At 42.4% G+C, this 17,268-nt stretch overlaps 1 protein-coding gene across 1 annotated transcript in view; it reads right to left on the minus strand.

Annotated features, from left to right (window-relative positions):
* Positions 1 to 17,268, minus strand: part of itga8 (integrin, alpha 8) — a 42,577-nt gene that overhangs the window by 19,481 nt on the left and 5,828 nt on the right. The window contains exons 5-15 of the mRNA XM_063485540.1: positions 16,753 to 16,814; positions 16,253 to 16,298; positions 14,285 to 14,410; positions 12,858 to 12,902; positions 11,495 to 11,538; positions 10,074 to 10,130; positions 9,880 to 9,932; positions 9,588 to 9,793; positions 6,037 to 6,234; positions 1,690 to 1,735; positions 1,494 to 1,601 (exon numbers count right to left, since the gene is read on the minus strand). Coding sequence (XP_063341610.1) covers positions 1,494 to 1,601; positions 1,690 to 1,735; positions 6,037 to 6,234; positions 9,588 to 9,793; positions 9,880 to 9,932; positions 10,074 to 10,130; positions 11,495 to 11,538; positions 12,858 to 12,902; positions 14,285 to 14,410; positions 16,253 to 16,298; positions 16,753 to 16,814 — 991 coding nt within the window. The remainder of the gene's footprint in view (positions 1 to 1,493; positions 1,602 to 1,689; positions 1,736 to 6,036; positions 6,235 to 9,587; positions 9,794 to 9,879; positions 9,933 to 10,073; positions 10,131 to 11,494; positions 11,539 to 12,857; positions 12,903 to 14,284; positions 14,411 to 16,252; positions 16,299 to 16,752; positions 16,815 to 17,268) is intronic.

The following is a 17,268-nucleotide window of genomic DNA, read 5'->3' on the forward strand; positions in this document are numbered from 1 at the left end:
AACAAAAGGAAATCAACGTTTTATTCTGTGGGAAAGGATTCGCCTGTTTAATTGCAAAATGTGCAGCAGAGTCAGAATATAGCTTTCTGTAATGATGCACATTCTTTTATTGTACTCTTGTAGATTTCTGTTTTTCTTTGATTTTGTTTATTTAACCTTGAAAAAAAAATCTGACTGAGATCAAAATCTCTTTTTCAAGAGGGACCCTGCCAAGAGCGCTGCATGAAAACATTGGTACAACAATAAATATCCAGTTAAGATGTATAAATAGGTCCGTTTCCAAAATTCAGATTGAAAGTAAACAACAGCAGTGAAATTAGAAGTGGATGAAGGAGGTTTTTGACTAACCTCCTTCAAGCTCAAGGAGTCAGCATCTGGTCAGAGTAGTACTGGTTTCAAAAAATGTGTAACGTTTATGTCTATCGGTAAGGAGAGGGCAGCCCAAGAAGAAGTTAATATACTGGTGCTTTCAATCACAGTTAATTCACTGCCTGGCCAAAAAACAAAGGTCACCACCTGGATTTAACTAAACCAACAGGTAAGAGCCTCCTATTGGAAAATTACTGCAGTGATTAAAACATTTTGGCTGGCAACTGCTGAAACTAAACGGCCAACCATCTTCAAATTAGAAATGTAGATGGAAAAAAATCTTGACTGTGATCAGGGATCATTTATTCTGGGAAAATCAGACTGTAAAGAAATCAACAGTAGAATGTTCATGTTTAACAGTGAAGGTAAAAACATTTCCACATGCACAATGTAAAGACGGCTCATGGAGTTTGGGACTAAACAGCTGTGTAGCCTTAAGAAAAACACTTATCAGTGATGTTAATTTAAAAAAAAAGTTTCAATTTGCCAGGAAGCATAAAGATTGGACTCTGGAGCAATGGAAAAAGCTCATGTGGTCTGCCGAGTCCAGATTTACCCTGTTCCAGAGTGATGGGTGCACTGGGGTAAGAAGAGAGATGGAGTGATACACCCATCACGCCTGAGGCCAGATTTACTAACACAGGATTTTTTTGCCAAAATCCAGTGTAAGTAAAAAAAGAAAAAACCCCCCAAAAAAATAAAAAAGAAACTGCATAACTTTTGTAACCCACCTGTAAAACTAACCACACCTATGAGCACTATTCAGGGATTGTGTTCACACACAACTTTGCCCCGTCTAGTGCCTGTCATACAAGCCTGTGGGGCAGTGGAGTCAGTTTAACTATCTGAATATACAGACTCATCAGGTTTTTCCATCAGCGGATTTTTCTTCCCTGATGGCAGGGCCACATCTGTATATGATAATGCCGAGATTCATCAGGCTCAGGTTGTGAAAGAGTGGAGAATATTATTGTAACAGTGTAGAAGCTTATCGAGACAATGCCATCGTGAATGCGTGCCGTCATCACCTGAAGGTGGTCCATCAAAATATGAATGTGTGACTTTTCTTTGACCAGGCTATGTTATATTAATACAGAGTTATGAATTGGAGACGCTGTATTTACCAGGTAACCATGATATTCATCTGAGGCAGGTGACACTGTCGGTCGTCGGGATTAAGGATTTTGGGGGTCAGGATCATTTCAGCTTCCACAGATACTACAGCTTGCGACCTGCATATACACATACAAACAGATGCATACCTGTAACACGATCCAAAATCCAAAAACGTGGGAGTCTTGCACATTTTTTTGTGTTTACCTGTACACTGACACCTTGCCCACGCCAAACGCCCCCACGATCAGATCTGTGTAGTGAGAGAGAGAGAGGGAGAGCAAGCAGAGAGCTTCAAAGAATGCCACAGATGGGACTGATTTCAAGGTCTCCAGCAATCTTCATCAGACACAGACTTCTCAAATCAACTACACACAAATCAGCTACACACACACACATACTCAGACTGTCATATAGAATTGATATTCTGATATCGCGTTGCTTTGCCTTTCACACATGACCCTCTTCAGACTAAATTCACAAACAGCGTTTGCACGACTGTGTCATGCGTGTGTTTTCCCTGTGTGTTTGTGCTGTCAGACAGGGACCCCACGCTGCATTCCAGGGCCATTAGAAAGCTCACAAGGCTCCAATCACATTTCGCTAAACAGCAACATTTCCCAACAGCCCGCGTAGCAACGACTCCTAATTGCAAGCAGCACCAGATTTCATCTATATGTGATTTTTATTTGTTTTCATGGGATTTGTGATGAACACACACTTTTAATTGGCTCTCAAAGTTTAAAATGGAGCCGGTATTTAATGGCTGCGGTCGGGGGACACATACCAATGAAAGCCGCACGCCGACACGGACTCACATATACACACACACGAGAGCTGATTAAAACAATGTGAAACTGAAGAGAGGCACTTAATGGATGCAAGCCACCGCTGCCAGATGCAGCAGAAACCTAAGCCGTGTGATGTTGAGAGAGACTGCACAGCGAGAGGCCATGGGGGCTACAGCAAATGACTATTTTCATTATTAATTAATCTCTTATTATTCTTATGATTAGTTTATTAATGTTGGGCCTTTAAATAATTTAGTCTCCATGGTTGGGTATAAGGGCAAAAGTTCAAATCTCCACGGTGGAAAAATTGCAGCATCTCAGATTCCATCTAGAATTTCTTTGATATATCATAACAAAACTGTAAAGACAAACAGCGAGAGACACTTTATCAGTTTTGTGCTGATAGCATCATTAATCAGCTGACTATTTCAGCACTAATATCAACTATCAGCCCCTTCGTGTTGTGGTAACCAGCTGCATGAGGACAACGGATGGAAGCAAGTGGAAGTGTAGTCTTGTAACCCTCGCTTGTCATTTGCTGTGCCACTCCTCTCCTGTGTATTTAAGAAGAAAGGGACTAATTGAATCTGAGTTAGGCACATCTGTTTCTGCCTTTGGCTGCAGTCACAGAGTCCCCCTGAAGCCACAGCATTAAACATTTAGGCCTTGTCTCTTTTCTCATGGGGTGTGCTATGTCACTATGTAAGTGTGTGTGTGTGTGTGTACATATGTGTGTTATACTAAAAATGCTACAAAGAGGACGGATGTGAAGATGTTGGTATTTTGGAGTTTGGGAACGGAGGGGGAAAAAAGCAGAAGAAGGCGAGGTGTAGACAGAAAAGGATGATGTTTGGCTTTTAAATCACAATCTGTGAAAGCCATCAGAAGAAGGTGTGTTTTTTAGCAGAAACAGAGAAGGAGGTGAGAGGGAGAGCCCATCCAACTGTAGCAGTTATGTAACCTGGAAAATGTAACTCCACTCATGTCATCAGCTGGATGTTTTATTTTAATGCTTGTGTTTGCTAAAAAAGACGCATGACATGAGGCTTATTTGGGTTAAGAGTTTAAGTTTGCACATGGCTTCATCCGGAGCTAAATCAACCAACGGCCTACTTTCCTTTTCCATGTCATTTCCATTTCCGTATACACAGGAAAGCTTGCCCACCACTGTTGATTTGAGGTTGGTGTGTGTACAGAGACCCACTGAGCCATAGCCACACACGAGCAGGCTGCATCACTCAACGAGGGCATCTCTAGGTGCAGGTACGATTTTGGTAATTGAGCTGCTAGCTGATGGTGTCCATCCTGGGCTATGAAAACACAACCTCCATCCAGAGTTTAGACAGACTGTCAAGCTGTCAGTGGATGTATGCCCTGAAAGCTGCGGGGGATTGGACACGATGATGAAATGCCAAAGATCAGTGGCTCTCAGTGGAAAAAGAGGTGGTTTTTCGGAGAGAGAGAGAGATAGGTATTCCTCATTCTTGGGTTCATGTGTGGTATTTTAGGACAATTCAATAAATTGCCAGCCATTACACATATTTGAAACACTATTTTTACACCACAGAGCAGGGTAATTGCCTGGATTATTTCTAGATTGCATAGTATGGCAGGTTTTGTTTAAATTGCACCTATTACACACTTAGTGCTTTTATTTATTTTGTTATATATACACAGTGCTGTTAAAGAGGTGGTTTATATTAAACACGTCAGAGATAGTAATCCTGGTGTGCCAAAAGCTCAGATTACTCTAAATGCTCTGTTTCAGACAGTTGTTGTTAGGCTCTGTGACGTGTCACTGAGAGGTTAAATCCTTAATATGGTGATCTCAGGCACTGAAGCGCCACCCACCTGCTGTTCAAAAACACCTGAGAGGGGCAGCCAATCAGAGGAAAGTTACTTAGAAGGAAGGTTAACCTGTGCTAGACTAAGTGGCTGTACCAAGGCCCTGTATCATGCATGAAATGAGAATAAAAATGGGCGCCAAATATTCGAGTTGATTTGGAGGCAATTTATTAAATTTTGCACTTTCCAACCAAATAAACACGAATCAAAAAGTCTTTCAGCGAGAGTGACTGTCAGGTAAACATTGTCGGTTTTTGGCCTTTAACCCGTTAAATGAAACCGAAATTGCATTCGAAGGCAATGTGACCCTTAAGATACACAACTGACCCCGGCCTTTTTGCACAAAATCAGATATGTCTGTGATTTAATGAAGCTTGATTTGAAGCAGTGAGCTGTGTGTGCGTGTGTTATTTTGATCCCTGTACCGCCTGCTTTTTCAGGTTTTGTCCTATCTACCTTTCATTTAGTTCCGCGCTGCTTGATCTGAAATGCAAAGACAAATATCTGAAATGATTCTTAAAGATAAAAATCCATAAAACTGGGGCACAGTCATCATCCTTCTTCCTGTGGTCGACTAATGACATTTAATCACAATGAGAGCGCATGGCAGCTGTAGCAGGCCTCCCAGACGCCTTTGCAGTCCTCTCATAATGCTGATCAAACGTCTCAGGCTCCTTTGAACAGTGTGACTTTACTAGCCTGCCAACGACACACCGTGTGCGTGTGTGTGTGCCTCACTTCCGTCAGCAAGCTCTCTAATGACAGACGACACGAGCCCTGCACGTCTGTGTGCGCGCGTGTTTATACGCCATGTTTGTGTGTGTGTTGGCAGAAAGCTGTGCCACCCATGAGTTTCTTCTCTACGTGCTCCTCCCAAAGGGCCTCCGCCAGTTTTAACCTGTAACTCCTGTGTGTGTATTTATTGTACACTGTTTTTAATTCTGATCTCTGATTTGCAGTGGGTCTGCGCAGGTCTAACTATGACCTGGAGCCTGGCCCGTGCTCAACATACACTCTGCTAGCTGCCAGTGTAACTGATCACAAGCCATGCATGTGAACTTGCGCGTTATTATTTCCCTTTGTATCCTGTTTGTGGAATGAAGAAATCTGTTATTGCAGCAGAATGAAAAGGGAAACCGCCAAAGAGGGGGTAGGTGGGGGCAAAGACAAAAGGTGAAACTAAACAAATTCTCATTTTCAGCTCAATCTGTGGAAGCTTTAAGCAAAATTAATGCTGATAGCAGAGTGGCTCCAAATTGGGGAGAAAATGAGGTAGTAAAAGCGTGGTTTTACAGACCTGCTTTGTTTCAAATCTTTTTCGTGGACTAGAAACTTGTGTGTTCTACAAAAACCTCCAAAATGCCCCCTTCTCTGTGTGTTCCAGTTTAGCTTTGACATTATTTTCAGAAGACATAAGGTGAAGGTGTGTGGTATAGTAAGAAGGTGCCAAAAAAGGAATAGGGAGTTGCTGCATGTAAGTTGATTGAATGCTGCTTTGTCTGCTCACAGTTTTGAGGTTATACACAGAGGCTTGTAGGTCTGGCAGACTGAACATGAGGAGAATGTGTTATTATGCTTCTTTTTTTTTCTCCCACTCTCATGTCTTCTCTCCTACTTGAGTACTGTAAATCCCTAAAGAATGGATGCGGCAGAAGTTCATGGCACACATCCTTATACCCGCTTCTGATGACTTTACCAGAGAAAAGGAGGAAAGCAAAAAAGGGGAGAACATGGAGATGGTAGTGGAGGGGTGCATGGGGGAACGGTGAAATGTGGAGGTTAAGAATGAAGAGGAGGAAGGCTGTAATGAGAGGAGCTGGAAGGAAAGTCGAGAAGCGAAGGAATGCGAGCCTGAGAGAGAATTTTGATTATAACACGGGGAGCTGAGTAGAGACGGGCCGAGTTGTTGAGTATTTACCAGGGTACTGATTGTTGTCCACATCTTGGCCTCCTCTCAGAGTGAATCCAAATCCAGGCAAACTGTCACTGGGGGCGTGGGCCGCCCTCAGCTCCTGGCTGAGCGTCATACCTTGTGTGGATATGTCTTTGTTGCCATTAAAGATCAATACTCTCCCTCCACGCTCCTCACCTCCGAACGGACAGCCCACTGCCACGTCTGAAAGATGACAACACACACACACATACGCATGGTTTAGACATCAACAGGGTTAAAGTCCCTTTGAGACAGGAGCAGAGGAAATTATACAGGTACGAGGAAATGGAAAGAGGAAAGGAAAAGAGCTTGACCGTCTTAAACTGAGCGATCATGGCAGCTAGGCCATTTACTTACGTCTTTTTTTGTTTGTTTTTTTTACTTTTTTTACAAATTTATTTTTAATCTTGGCTCAGCTTTATCTATCCTTATCTCTATAAACACTGTTTATGTTATGCTCAGCATGGGAAATATTTGTTTAAATAGGAAATGGAACAAGGTACCAAGTCATGGAAACAGAGGAAAAAAACATTAACTCGTTTTCTTATCTGCTTATCCTGATGCTTAGGGTTATGGCAGGGATGGAGCCTATCTTAGCTGTCACTGGGTGAGAGGCCAGATGAAAACCGGAGCATAGCAGTTAACCTGGCTAAATGTAAACAAACCTGCCTACCAGCACCTCTAAATTGGAGTCATTACCACCGTATGCTTTAAACTTCTAAAACAGTGCATAAACAGCTTGTTGCATTTAGCTGTTAATGTCTTGGATGAAATATTGTACTCTAAGTGTAAAGTAAGTGTAAAAAGTAGGTAGGTGTATTTTGTTACTCTGGAACATATTTTCTGATTTAACTCTCAAGAGGAAAGCAAATAAGCACATCGTTCACCAAAATATTAACCTTTCTTTTAGAAATATCTTCAGACATGTAGATATATACACTCAGCCAATCGCAAGGCAAACTCGATGCATTTAGGTGTAGACATGGTCAGACAATTTGCTGAAGTTCAGACTGAGAGTGATCAGAATGGAGAATAAAGGTGATTTAAGTGACTCTGAACATAGTATGGATGTTAGCACCAGTTAGGATGGTCGGCTGAGTATTTCAGAAAGTGCTAATATACTGAGATTTTCCCACACTCTGACATAAACATGCCTTGTTTATGTCCGAGGTGAGAGGAGAGTTGCCAGGCTACTTCGCGCTGATAGGAAGGAAACAGCAATTCAAATACCCACTCGTTACAACCAAGGTATGCACAAGAGCATTTCTGAATGCACAGCACTTTGAACCTTGAAGCAGATGGGCTACACCAGGTGCCACTTCCATCAGCTAAGAACAGGAAAGGTTACAGTTAGCACGTGCTCACCAACACCGGACAGTAGAAGACTGGAACAACGTTGCCTGGTCTGACGAGTCTCGATTTCCACTACAAAAACTGGTGTAAACAACATGAAAGCATGGACATGAAAGCATCTTGCCAAATCTCAATAGAACACCTTTGGGATGTGGTGAAATGGCACATTTGCATCACGGACTTGACAAATCTGCAGCAACTATGTGATACAATCATGTCAATATGGACCAAAACCTCTGAGGAATGTTTCAAGCAGATTGTCGAATTTATGCCATGAAGATTTAAGGTAGATCTGAAGGCAAAAAAACAACAACCTGGTACTAGCAAGGTGTGACTAATGAAGCAAGTATCTGTAAAGGAAAGGGGGATCTAAATGCAAAGAACGAGATATAAGCATTCGGATACAGTAAGCTCCTGTGCAGATCAAGTAGAAGCAGATTTGAGTTTATTGTTATACCTCTAAATTCCTGTGTCACACCATCCTGTATTAAAGTACCCATTAGCACTGTAGCTGTCCAAGCACCTCGAGATATCCTGTTTGTCTCCGGACCCCCCCTCTCTCAGTCTAAACAACTAGTTCCACATGAAGCAGATTGTGGGGTAGAGAGGATAAATGCAACCATGTGTGTGTGCAAGTGTATATATGAGCCTGTGTGAGAGTCTGTATGTCTATGTGTGGGTACGTGTACATAACTGAATAGCTGAGTTAAGAAAATTTTTTTAAAAGTCTTCACATAATGTGAAAGTCACTCATGGGCATTGCTCAACAACATCTCAGAATGTGCAGCAAAAAGAAGAGCATCAAGAACACCCACTGAACACCCACTGTGATCACTGAGACCAAAACTACAGAACTGTTTCTCAGACAAAAACAGGCTGACACTTTGTGAAAAATACTGACAGCGTTGGCCGATAAAAATGAAAAACAAAAGAAACCACATGGAAAATGAAATTAGCTAAATTGCAAAGTGTTGACAGTTGACAGCAAGTAAAGCCACGGAGATGAGACGAAATGGGTATGGTTGCACTTTTAAGAAGAATCTTGGAAATGGAGTGATGATCATGATGTGGAAGAGCTCATCGGAGAGAAAGAAAGCGGTCTGTTTCTGATTATATACGGACACACGAGGGCACAGGTATGGTCCACGGTTTGGGTTTGACATTAGCAAAGAAAAGCCGCTGAAAGCCTTGATCACAGTCCCTCCTTTGAGATTCTACACTATAATACTGAATAATGAAATCATGCACAGACGTGGACGGGCACTCAATAGATTAACTCTCAGTAAGTACTTTGTCTCCATGGCACTTCAGGAGGCAGATCTTAGGTCACATCAGTGCCCCTCAGAGACCGTTGCACGCTAACAGAGAGCAGATGTTATTTACATTTCTAGTCTGAAAAACCATCAGCATTGATCCAGTGGTTATTGATCTAATGGTTAATGACTTTAAAGGCGTGGTAGGCTCATTAACACATGCTGTCCATGAATAAATAAAGGACAATTCAGTGGGATTGATGTGATAGGAGGCTTAGATGCGCCTTCATTCATTCAATTTTTTTTATAGCCGCAATCAACAAGCCTTAGTTTTGTAGAACATTTGGGCTCCAGGCTGCATGGTTTGCATTTGTGTGTGTGTGTGGCTGTATTTGTACAATCAATATGAGGATAAAACAAACACATCGAAGAGGAATGAACTCCGGGCTGCAGGACAAAAACTCCCAGATGATTTTATCTCAGGGCACATCTGGTGAGCTAAAAATAACTCAGGCACACATAGACACATGGCCTTTGGCGGATCGTCACAGGAAGACACCACTCACACGGACAACCTTTCATCACTACACTTCCTGATTGGCAGGAGAACTTTAGGTTTTCTCACACAGCAGCATCTGATAGTATTTCCTCAGCCAGTGACATAACCATGCAAACAGCACAGGAGCAGAAAAAAAGATTTGTTCTTTTATCTTGTTAATCTGAAAATATTGGGCCATAAAAGAAGAAGGTTCATCCAGAGTTAGGAAAAATCAAATCAAACAAATGTGTTAATTTTTCTCTTCTCCATATCTGTCCCCTTCCATAGCTCTACTTGTATCTTTTCATTTTTCTGATTAAATTAATCCATGTCAATTTATCTTTTTTTTCTTTTTCTTCCTTTCTCCTTGACTTGGAAAGTCTCAGACTTACCATTGTATCCATCTTGGTTGACATCTCCTAGCGGTGCGATAGCTGTGCCGAAGCGTCCAAAAGTGTAGGTACCGGTGAGAGCGACAGGTTCAGAAAAAGTGAGCGGAGCCAGCTGGAGGTACAGGTATACCCTGCCCACCTCCTTGGGTTTGCTCTCCGTCTCTCTTTCCATGAAAAGGGGTGCTCCAACCAGCACGTCATCTGTCCTGGGAGGGTAGGGTGAAGAATTAGTGATCGTACAATAAAATAGAAAGTATATGCATCTGAAGTGACCGTGAGGTTTTCTACTTACTCATCTCCATTTAAGTCAGTTACAGCCACAGAGTAGCCAAAATAGGAGGCCATCTGATGGACAGACAAGGAAGGAAGGCTATAGCATTTTAACCAAACCCCGACAAAGCTGCATGACTTTCATTTAATACTAATTTCAAATGCACTGCTTTGTATATGTGATAGTCTGAGACTGTGATGTGTTGATGGCCCTACCTGTTCCCCTGTGAAGTTTTGGATGAACGTCATGTTGGTGGAGTTGATCATCGCCACCTAAAACAAGCAGACATGACTAATAAGGCACTGAGCTTTGTCCCCCTAGTGTACGAGCAGTAAACATGGCGGAGCAGTCTGACAAACAGGCACATAAAGAATGTTGGAAAAAAGTCAGAAACCGCATAAAAAACTGTTTTATTTAACCGACCCCCCCCCCCCACCATCCTCTTTGTGCTTTTACCATTTTCCCCTCATCTTTCTCTCCCCCCCCCTCCATTTTAACCCTGGTTGCAGGGAGAGATGGAGGAAAGGGGGGGAAGGCTGAGAATTCCTTCATAAGAACTGAAATAACAACCACATGGAGGGAGCCGGAGGCAACACATACACACACATGCACACACACACCCTCACATGTGGAGGATACAAGCTGACCCAATCACACATGTCTCAGAGACGTACTAAAGAGGGATAGACTTATGAACACAGACAGATGAGGACGTGTAAAAAGAAATATTAAATCAACAACTTGAGATTTCATTTTCCTTTTCTCTCAGTTGTCAAATATGTTGCAGAGAGATTCTGATCAGGACTGATAGCTACTCCACTGTCAGGTCTACCTGCATCACTCCATCTACTGCAACAATTACCAGCTACATCCTCCTACTCTGTGGCATCCAGTCTGTACACCAAGGGACAGTCTTGCAGCAACTACAATGTCAGGATGAGGAACACACTGTCACAGGTCGTGTGTTTGTGTATTTGTGTGTCAAAGAGGGCTAGCGGGGTTACGTGGGGCCACTGGCCTTCATATGCAGCAGAAGCTGTGTGTCATTACGGAGGATTGACACAGTGAGCCCCGGGGACAAGTTCCCATACAAGAAAAAGAGGCAAACTAAAGTTTACTGGCGTACGCGCATACATAAGTAGATTTCTGTGTCAGCAGACAAATTTCAAAGACTTCATGAGTGCATGTTTGTGTCTGAGTGCAGGTTTTTCACACATCTTCACAATAAAAGTTTACATGCAGATGGAATACAGATGCAAGACAAATTAAAGGAAACATCTGCATGAAATGTCTTATTAGGCTACCGAGCCGCCAATTATATCTAAGATGTCTGTCGACAAGTCACTGGCACTCAACTGAATGAACATCATTCTTCTCAAAGATATTTCTTTGAAAAGTGTTTGGTCATGGTGGAGTAAAGTGTCAAAAATCCCACATATGCAATAAGTTGATTCAAGATCTGGTGACTGTGAAGGCTACAGCATATGATATTTCTTCTTATTAAAATATTTAACATACTTTAAATAAGCATCTATATTTGCTGGACTTCCCACTGTTTCATTTTTCTTTTGTCTCTCAGTTGGTTGTTTCTAAATAAAACTGCGATATTCTAATTGGCTTGTCCGTCCATACTCACATATCCAAAGTTCTGCGCTCCTCTTGGGACTCCAGCTAACAGCTCTGGAAGACATAAAAATAAAGCAAAGAGTCAAATTAGTGCGAGAAAGATACACAGCGAAAAAGACAGGGGAAAAAAGCAACAGAGGTTTGTCTCAAAAGCCTGAAACCCCCACCGACCTCACAGCCAAGTGTTGCAGAGAACAAAGTAAGTGATTGGGTGCTCGGGCTCTGCGTGTGTATTGATTGATGAGTGCAGTGTTGTCAACTTAAAGTGACGATCTGAGGGTCCCACCCAGAGCGAGAAGACAGAGTCCCCACTTCCTGCCTTCTGGCTCTACTGAACAGGCTGAACCGCGGGCCTATTAACCAGTAATTCTCAGCTTCATCTTCACTCAGAGCTCCCAGTTACAACCAGTTCTCCAGTCTGAAGAGGGTTTAGGGAACAAGACCACAACAAGCTTTGTACCACAACACAGTGCATCAGCAGGCATGTGTAACCTCTTTAGGCTCTCTTTAAGACTCTCTGACATGTGTTGCGCTTTAGGCGGTTCAGGGCCTTTGCAGGGTTGGTATGGGGGTATGTAAACACAAGGTTGTCCCGTAAAAATCCCACTAAATGCTGATTAGCAAAGCGACACTGGGGAGGGGGGGTGTATAAAGCTAGCGTGAAACCGTGTGGTGACGCTGTTTAAAGAGGAAGTAAAAAAAATTGGTTTAAAAAGTAATGTGGTGACACTGTGGCTGGAAACATTTTGTTTTCTTTTAGTTTTGGTTGAAATTGAAACACACACAAAGTTATGGCATCAAAAAGAACTTTAGCAGCACCTAAAGTGAACCCACGATTATATACCAGAGTGTATCTAAGCGGCACAATACTTAAAAATAAAACGATTTGTACATTTCTAGTACTCACAACTTATATGAATTTATTCTGGCTTTAAAAAGCACACATTTGAAAAGCTGAAGATAAATTCAAAGGCACTTTTCCCCACCTGCAAATCCTTTATAAAACAACGATGTGTGCATGCCTGAGCGCTTTTTCACCTAATATTTCAAGTCCAGACGAGATTCTGGACCCACTCTAGACATGAAGAGGTTTGCAGAGTCTGCCAATAATCATTCTAATCACTCCAAATGGAGGACAGGAAAGCCCTTTATCAGTAGTCCTTGAAGTCCTGTCCACTCAGGGTCATGACCCAGACGTACAGAGACAGTTTTAATTACTGCTGCTAAGTTCAGACAAAGGCAAAGTCACACAGCTGTCCACTCTCTATCGCTCAGAGAAAGCGCAAACATGCAACGTTTTAACGGCGCTGCAGGAGAGACTGCCGATGTTCTCAGGAGGTTCCTCAAATCTAATGAATTCTTGGATTTCTCACCTTGTTCTGAGTCTCCTGTAAACTCTCCCACTGCCACAGAGTAACCTACGGAGAAATCAGTTGCACATGTGGTTATAATTCAATTGCAGTTGTCTAATATTATTAATTGTGTTATGATTTGTGCATACTGTTGGGTCCATAAGTATTCCGACATTTCCAGAGGCTCAAATGTAACAGGGAAAATGAACTAATTTAAAACACGAAGGTTTTTTAATACTTCAATGAAAATCGTTTGCAGTCAATGACTGTCTGAAGTACAGAAGCCATGAAGAGCTCTGTTTCCTCCATTTATCCTGCCACCTTCAGTTGCTGCTTGTTTCTGAGTCTCTCGGTCTTCAATAAATGAACCACACACTCTGTAGGGTTGAGATTATGTGACTGACTTGGCCACTGAAGAATATCCCATTTCTCTGCCATGACAAACTCCTGGGTCACTTTTGCACGTTTTAGTATCCTCGTCCAATCGGTTTTGCTGGATTTGTCTCAATCAGAGTACAGCCCTGTACACTTCACATTTTATCCTGATACTTCTATCAGTGATTATATCAATGAGCAATAGTCACCCACTTCCACTGGCAGCCATACATGCCCATAACATAGTATTGCCTCCACTAGGTTTCACGGGTGATGTAGGATTCTGATCATGAGCTGTTTCTCTCCTTCGCCTTGCTTTGGAAATGTTCAGCGTCTTTTAAATGTCATCTGACAGTCAAATCGGATCTTCTTGTCCTTGAGTGTAAAGAGTGGTTTGCACTGTGTTGCAAAGCCTCTTGACTTTCCATCATGAAAGTCTTTTTATTGCAGAGTATCAGAAATACACAATGTTTTTGCTTTAGTGATATGTTTTGAAGGGCTTTTTCTTTCCAAACAAAGAATTCTGCAGTAAGTTTACCTCTGCGGTCATTCAAGCCTCAAGGTGTTGCTGAGCTAACCAGTGCACTCCTTTTTTAAGAATGTACCAGACTGTGGATTTGGCCACTCTCTTAGGGCGTTTGCTATCTGTTTGATAGGTTTATTTTCCTTTTTAGCCGAATGATGGCCTCCTTCACTTGTATCTCTTTGGACCTCATATTAAGAGTTTCATTGAAAAGATAAAAAAGAAAGCTTTACAATTTGCGTTTAATATCTGTTTAACTTAAAATGATGCGAGAACAACCTCACCTGCTTGTCAGTCAGCTGTCCAGCTACGTTTGAGCCTCTGCAAATGGGGGACTGTGTATAAAAATGGCCGTAACTCTTAAAGGATGAACAGTAAACTTTTGTTAAACCCCTGGAATTAAAGCTGAAACTCTAAACTTTAATTAAATCTTGATTGTTTGATTTAAAAATCCACTTTGGTGGTGTACAGAGGCAACAATTACAAAAACTGTCTAAATAATTATAGACCTGAATGTAAGCTTGCGTGTGTGTTTGTTAATGCATGTTACCAAGGTAGCTGTCGTCGTGTGTGTCTTCAGCAGCTCTTGTGTGTTTCTCTCCCGAAACCTGTCTCAGCACTGCCTTTAAAGAGTAGCCATTCAGTATCTCGGCTATCCCTGCTGTCATCACCTGACCTGCAAACACACACACACACGGATGGAGAAAAACAAACAATCTGAAAGCCACATCTGTTTATAGGCAGTGGTTTAAGCTCAGACTCCGTGTAGGGAGCCCTGCTGTCCACTGTTGCAGATAACTGCTGGAGCTGGACGGCTCGCTCCACATGAAAGACACAGACAGCGCACAATCCTCTCAGAGGCAGAAACACTTACACATCTTAGTTCTTGCAGAACAAAAAGCTGATACGTTTGGCCAATATGCCTTTAAAAACTCCCAAGAAAAATCCTGCCCTCTCCATCACAAGGTTTCTGAATTATAGGTGTGCGCACACAAACAACACCCTTCCTCTGCTGTAGAACAAGAGGTCAGACAAACAAATGATTTTATCTCTGGCCGCCTTCAGCCTTCCATAAATCCTCCTTAATGTGTGTGTACTGATGGGGAGGGAAATGTGCCCTCTTAACCCTCCCTTCAGCTCCTCTCGCAGCCCTTCATCCTCCCTCTCTCACACACCGTGCTGGCTTTATCTCATATCACCGTGTCGACTCATTATTAAACTACAACCTGATTGAGGAGATAAACTGTTAACAGAGATGCATAAATCAGTGCTGCTAATTTCGAGTTATTTTTCACTCAGCGATAACAAGGCTTTATGTGAGTTTGTTGGAGGATGAATCAAGCTGAAGGCTGAAGATAATTGTTGTATATTAGAGGCCATAAAATCCAGGCTGAGTGCTTTTATAAACATTTGGAGGAAGTGTTTTAACTGGAGGCAGGCTGCCGTGCCAGTGCTGAGGGCACGGCGAGAGAGAGAGCAGTCCATTAGGGTGTGTATGATGTCTGTCTAGTGCAGTCCTTTATGCCACAGCATTCATTATTTAACAATATGTAATCATTGTATCTCTGAATAAAAAAACGAATCTATTTCCTTTCTCTCTTTTTTGAAAAACACATTATGTCTTACATTATTCTTTTTTTTTAAGCAGCTGATGTGCCTCAGAGGTCAAAGATCATTAGGTTACAAAGAAAGTAAAGAAAAATGAGAAATGAGTTTGTTCAAGTGATGAATAATTGTGTCCTTTCTCCTTGCAAGCAGCTGCACAATGTTGGATAACGCACACACACACGCGCGCTGAAACACCTGGAGTAGGGGGAGTACCGCTACACTTCCACAGCTTAACTATGACACACTCAAGCTGTGTCTACACCTATTAAGACACTTCATCCCTCTGCTTAGACTACCCATGCATATCCAGCAATCTGACTGACCTCAGCTCTGACTTTATCAAGGAGATAAATCGTTCTGCTTCTTTGCTCTGTGTCTGACTCTCATCAACATACTCCATCACTTCTCTCTCTGTCATCTCCATCGCCGGGCTCTATCACTCAGGCCGTCCTGTCTGCTCTCTCTCTCTGCCACCCCTTTCCTTTGTCTTTCTCAACCCTGCTGCCTCGGCTTGAGGTTCTTCCTCTCCCCTCAGAGCTTTTCCAAGCTCCTCTGAGGAGCAGAGGGGCAGTTCCTCCACTCCATTACCCCCTGATCAGCTCATTACAGAGCCCAAACACCCACTTCCTGTTACACTGTTACAGACAGAGCGACGCATTAAGTAAAAAAAAAAAAAAGGAGGAAAGGAAAAGCGAATATAAAAGGGTTGCAGAGAAAGGGACGCATTTTTTTTCCACCTTCGCTTAGGTAAGATTTGGAAAGTGTGTCCAGTGTGCATATGTGTGTAGGTGGGCTGTCCCGACTGCTAAACTCATCTCCATTCTTTTCTCTGATTTGAACACTGTCCCACTGATGAAATCACTGCAAGAGAGAGAGCAAACAAAGGTTTACACACTGCTGTTTCAGTTACCTTGCCAGTAAAAGCTTCCAGGTCCTCCTACCACCAGCTTTCCTTCCTGGAATAAATACAATTAAGTAGGCTTAGTCATATTGGAGGAATTGTTATTAAATAAATTTTGCAAGTGTGACTAGAGGTTTATAAAATGTGTATAGCTGTGTGAATGTGCCCATATGATTCCCGCTGCCTTCTGACATCCTGAAGAGAATGACAGCTTCCTGTATGTGAGGAGGGTAAGGCCGGACCATGAGTGAAAGGTCAAGGTTCATACTGACTATACAGTGAAAGAATGCGTGTGTATATGTTAGTGTGTTTATGTGTGTCTGGTCTATTGTGTTACGAGGCGATGGGTCACATCGGGCGTGGAGGCTTCTCTAGGGACAAACGCTCTCTGATCTTCCCATTGCCCATAAATTTTGATGGGAGTCTTCTCTGCATGAACTCTGAGAAGCGACAAATTGTGTGCAGGAGGTTTTTGGGTAATAAAGTGTAACTGCCGCTCCAGTCTATACCTTGGTGAAATCCACACTGAAACCAGCCTGGCAGAATCCCTGTCCCTCTGGGTCTGGATCATCTGCAAGCAACACGAACACACATGCAAAAACTGAAACAACAGAAGCACTCAAAGGAATATCTTACTTATTTTAGGGAAGTACTTTTGGCTTGCACATAGAAACTACCTGAGATTGAAGAGAGAGCGAGAGAGCAATTAGGTCTCACCCACACAGGAGGGAAGAACAGTTCGTGGTTCTCCACTGACTTTCTTAAGCACAAAGGGGCCTCGTCATCAAGTTTGCAAAAAAAATACTGATGAATGCATGTGGAGTGGGATGCACGCAGACCTACACACAGTGCAGCTCTAGTAGGAGTGTTTTTTGGTTTTTTTTGAACAAGCTGCATTTTACTGTCTCGTTGGGAATAATGCAGGGCACAAGTCTTCACAGGAATTAAGTAGAATTAAAAAAGAGGGAATTTATGATTCTGCTGTATTAATGTTGAATGGTCTGACAATATTCCAGGAGTGCAAC

This window comes from Pelmatolapia mariae, linkage group LG10_11 (genome assembly GCF_036321145.2).
Source record: "Pelmatolapia mariae isolate MD_Pm_ZW linkage group LG10_11, Pm_UMD_F_2, whole genome shotgun sequence".
In the NCBI taxonomy this organism is placed as follows: domain Eukaryota; kingdom Metazoa; phylum Chordata; class Actinopteri; order Cichliformes; family Cichlidae; genus Pelmatolapia; species Pelmatolapia mariae.